At 38.3% G+C, this 5,050-nt stretch overlaps 1 protein-coding gene across 1 annotated transcript in view; it reads left to right on the top strand.

Moving 5' to 3' along the window:
- LOC106868916 (deleted in lung and esophageal cancer protein 1) overlaps nt 1-5,050 on the top strand; it is an 18,504-nt gene that overhangs the window by 3,440 nt on the left and 10,014 nt on the right. Inside the window, exons 3-4 of the mRNA XM_014914378.2 lie at nt 2,432-2,504; nt 4,018-4,203. Of these exons, the coding sequence (XP_014769864.1) occupies nt 2,432-2,504; nt 4,018-4,203 (259 nt within the window). The remainder of the gene's footprint in view (nt 1-2,431; nt 2,505-4,017; nt 4,204-5,050) is intronic.

Here is a 5,050-nt window from a genome sequence, read left to right as displayed (position 1 = left end):
GAATGGATTATTATTATTATTATTATTATTATTATTAAGGCGGCGATCTGGCAGAATCGTTAGCATGCTGGGAGAAATGCTTAGCGGTATTTCATCTGCTGTTACGTTCTGAGTTCATATTCCGCCGTGGTCGACTTTGCCTTTCATCCTTTCGGTGTCGGTAAATTAAGTACCAGTTATGCACTGGGGTCGATGTAATCAGCTTAATCCCTTTGTCTGTCCTTCTTTGTCCCCTCTGTGTTTAGCCCCTTGTAGGCAATAAAGAAATAAGAAACATTAGCAAGCTGGCGAAATGCTTAGCGGTATTTCATGTGACTTTATGTTCTGAGTTCAAATTCAGCCGAGGTCGACTTTGCTTTCATCCTTTTGGGGTTGATAAATTAAGTACCAGTTGCATACTGGGGTCAATCGAATCGACTGGACTCCTCACCCAAAATTTCAGGCCTTGTGCTTAGAGTAGAAAAGAATATTGTATTGTTTCCCTTTGATCAATGTAAACCTCACCTGTTTTTCTGTGTTGTATCTCATCCTTTGATATTGTTTTGCATGTCTTGGGCCCTTTGGCCCGTGTGGCCAATAAAAGAAATCATTATTATTATCATTATCATTTTTTCTTTCTTTTTTCCTTTTCCTTTTTTGTCTTTCCTTTTCCTTTTACCATTTACAAAATTGAAAACTAATGATGTGATTCTATTGAAGAAGTAATGCAGGATTTCCTCAAATTTTGAATTTCTGTGTCTCTGTGGTTGTTTCCATTTTGCATTTTGAACCCGAAGAAGACAGACGATCTTTCAAAATATCGTTCAAATCTTTTTCATAAATTGCATTACGCTCTTCTTATCTTCGTGAAGAGTTACCTCAGTCTTTATAAAATATTATTATTATTATTATTATTTAGTGAGAGAGCACACATGCCATCAAAGTGACACTGGGGTACAAATATACAAAACCCAATATATTATTATCATTATTATTATTATTATAATTAAGGTGGCAAGCTGGTAGAATTGTTACCATATTGGATGAAATGCTTAGTGGTATTTCACCTGTCGTTACGTTCTCAGTTCTGAGGTCCTCTTTACCTTTCATCCTTTCAGGGTCGATAAATTAAGTACCAGTTACACACTGGATCAATGTAATCAACTAGTCTCCTCCCCCCAAAATTTCAGGCCTTGTGCCTTTAGTAGAAAGTATTATTATTATTATTATTATTATTATTATTATTAAGGTGGTGAGCTAGCAGAATCATTAGCATGCCAAATGAAATGCTTAGCGGTATTTTGCCCATCACTACATTCTAAGTTCAAATTCCACTGTGGTTGACTTTACCTTTCATCCCTTTGGGGGATCGATAAAATAAGTACCAGTTGAACACTGGAGTTGATTACATCAACTAGTCGCCTCCCCCAAAATTTCAGGCCTTGTGCCTTTAGTAGAAAGGGTTATTATTATTTTTCTCTTTATCACAGGTTTTGTTGGAGCTCCTGGAGTCTTGCTTGCATAGCGGACTTGCTACTTAAAGTCTCCAGTACCATGCTATTCGTTCTTTTCAGCTCTCTAATACTTTCCTGATTATTCTGGCCATGCCAAGAAGACAAAACCTTTTGTAACAGTTCTACTGGACACTCTATTCCAATTTCCTTTCTATTCCCCTTGATGCCTTCTTGTACTATTCCCACGGACCCAACAATAATTGGCACCATCTTCACCTTCTTCATTTTCCATAGTCAGGCTATTTTGTACTTAAGAGGGTTGTATTTATCTATCTTTTCACCTTCCTTCTTGACTATTTATGGGTCAAAGGGGCATGCAACATCAACTATATAGTATAGGTGGTGCACCTTGTCCACCACCACTAGGTCCAGTCTGTTATACTCCAGCACCTGATCCATTTGGATTGGGAAATCCCAGAGGATTTTGCTAATCTCTTCCTCTACCACTCTCTGTGGTTTGTGCTCATATTACGTCTTACCTCTTTCCAGCCCCCACCCTTCGCACAGTTTCCAATGTAGCACTTATTATTATTATTATTATTATTGTTATTATTATTATTATTATTATTATTATTATTATTATTATTATTATTATTATTATTATTGTTATTATTATTATTATTATTATTATTATTATTATTATTATTATTGTTATTGTTATTATTATTATTATTATTATTATTCAGTAGTCTTGTTTTTATAACGTGCTTTCACTTCACTACCGAGCGCAACTCTGTGTGCCTTGGGTATGTGCTGTGGTTTGCTGTGATGCTCTTATGGTTACTGTATTGAAAGTGTTTTGCGTAGGATGTGTGCAGTGCCCAGTAGTGCAATTTTCTGTATGTTATATATATTTGTAAGTCCTGGTGTTTTTGTTATGTATTTGTTATTATTATTATTATTATTATTATTGTTATTATTATTATTATCATGTCCAGGCTAACTGTGGAAGTTTCTACTGATGAACAATTCATACAGGCAACTCTTGGAGAAATTTTTTCCCTTGATCAGGTAACCTAAAAGCAATCTGTTCTTTCTTACTCCACCCTGCTTTAATTTCTACATTTTAAATTAATATAGACTCAAAGTTATCTCTTTTGTAAATTAATTTAATTTTGACTGCTGTTTCTTGCAAATTGATCAACCACATAGATTCTCCCCCTGAAATGTTTGATGTTCATAAAGTTACTCTTATCTTTCATGTTTTTCATGACCATGCGTTTTTCAGTTAATTCAATTAAATTTAAAAAATATGTTGGAAAAGATTTTAATTTAAATATCAAGTGCTTTGGAAACAGGTATGTCTTATATCATAGAACCAGATGTAGTCTCGGGTGGCTTTAGGCAGAAAATAGTTAATTTGATGAAGGGTAGAGGAAACAATACAAAAATGTGGATATCAGTGTGATAAACATCCCATGTTTTTTCTACTATCAACGAATCATTGTCTCATCATCATTACCACCACCACTACCACCAAAACCACCACTGCCACCACCACCGCCACCGCCACCACCACCAACCTCAGTTTCTAGACATGAGTGGTCCCAAGACCAAAGCCTCTACCACAACTTTTAAGAAATGTGCTGGAAAACTAGTTCAGGAAGAGGCATGGATGCTACTCCCTGAGACCCCTTTCGGGGTCTCGTATTTTCCGAACAAGTGTGACTGTGTACCCAATGAATCATCCCATCTTTTCTATACAAATATGACTGAGTACCTCACTTAGCCCTTTACTCCGTCAAATATAATATATATTCATCATGCATCAGAAAGGCCAAATCTCTCAAAGTGGATAGAACTCATGGAAGAGGGAGACCCAGGACAAGGTAGTGAAGGACAACCTCAGGACACTGAGCCTTTCAGACGAGATGGAAAAAAGACCAAGATGTCTGATAACTTGTACTCAAGAAGACCTGTCCTCCACATCAAAAGTGTTCAGGCCATCCCTCTGGGTGAGAGGATTGGTCAGTAAGAGACTTGTGCTGGTCCTTTGTAAAAAGCACTCAGGCCAGTGTCCCGTTAAAAGCACCGAGCTCACACTGTAAAGTGGTTGGTGTTAGGAAGGGCCTCTGGCCATAGAAACCAAGTGAAATCAGGCTGCAGCCTGGTGCCGTTCTCCAGCTTGTTAGCTCTGGTCAAACTGTCCAACCCATGCCAGCATGGAAAGCAAACATTAAAGGATGATGTTGATGATGATGATGATGATGATGATAATGGAGATGATGATGATGATGGAGATGATGGTGATGATGATGATGATGATGATGATGATGATGGAGATGATGATGATGATGGAGATGGTGATGATGATATTTTGAATTAACCATGCATTGTATTGTAACTTCACGAATTCAATGCTGATATTGTTCATTGTTTCTTTCTCGAATGACATTGTAGGGTATGCGCAGAAGGTCAGGGCCAGATCTGGTTCGTTTAGATACTCCAGGATGAAAAACCTCATTCTTTTCTACATAAATATAGAAAGGTGTTCTTCTCATTTCATTTCTTTTCACATTTACAGGAACCTGAAATAAATCACAAGGTCTACTCATTAAAACTTATTAACGAGATGGAAGCAGCCGTGAGCTTCAACCTAATTGTCAGTTCCCCTTTCTGCTTCTTGGACACAGACATTTATACGGCCTTCCATGAAACGACACAGATGCTTTCAAAACTCTTCATGCTTGCACCACAGGGTGTCCTCTTTGTAAGTACCATAACATTTTACAATGTAAGACCAGTAAATTGTATTCCTCTTTGACTTGTTTCAGTCATTGAACTGCAGCCATGCTGGGGCAACTCAGCACTTGTTTTTTTCTTTTTGAAAGTCTGGTACTTATTCTATCAGTTTATTTTGCCAAAACTGCTAATCTGGTCAAGCAGCAAAGGTGGGAGGGCAGACACCCCACTTTCCACACACATATATCATCATCATCATTTAACAGACATTTTCCATTCTGGTATAAGTTGGACAGTTTGACCAGAGCTGGAAAGGCTAGGGGCTGCACCAGGCTCTTTTGTCTGTTCTGGCATGGTTTCTGTGGCTGGATGCCCTTCCTAATGCCAACCACTCCACCAAGTGTGCTGGGTGCTTTTTATGTGGCACCAGCACCAGTATCACTTCCTCTGTGGCAGACGAGTCTTCTTGAGTACAGCTAGGCACCAGATATCTCGGTCCTTTGTCATCTCCTTTGTAAGGCTCAATGTCTTGAGATCAGCCTTCAGTACTTCATCCCATGTCTTCCTGGGTCTCCCTCTTTCACAAGTTCCATCCACCTTAAGTGATCAGCCCATAGCGTTAGGAAGGACCATACAGACACTGGAGATTGGAGCAGTCCTCTGGCTTCCCTAGCTTCTGTCAAACTGTCCAACCCATAGCAGTGTGGAAGACAGACATTAAAGGATTATGATGATGATAATATATATATACTCTTTGCTCTTTTACTTTTTTACTTGTTTCAGTCATTTGACTGTGGCCATGCTGGAGCACCACCTTTAGTCAAGCAAATCGACCTCAGGACTTATTCTTTCTAAGCCTAGTACTTATTCTATCG

Source organism: Octopus bimaculoides, chromosome 27 (genome assembly GCF_001194135.2).
Source record: "Octopus bimaculoides isolate UCB-OBI-ISO-001 chromosome 27, ASM119413v2, whole genome shotgun sequence".
In the NCBI taxonomy this organism is placed as follows: Eukaryota; Metazoa; Mollusca; class Cephalopoda; order Octopoda; family Octopodidae; genus Octopus; species Octopus bimaculoides.
This window is presented reverse-complemented; position numbering and strand designations above follow the sequence as displayed.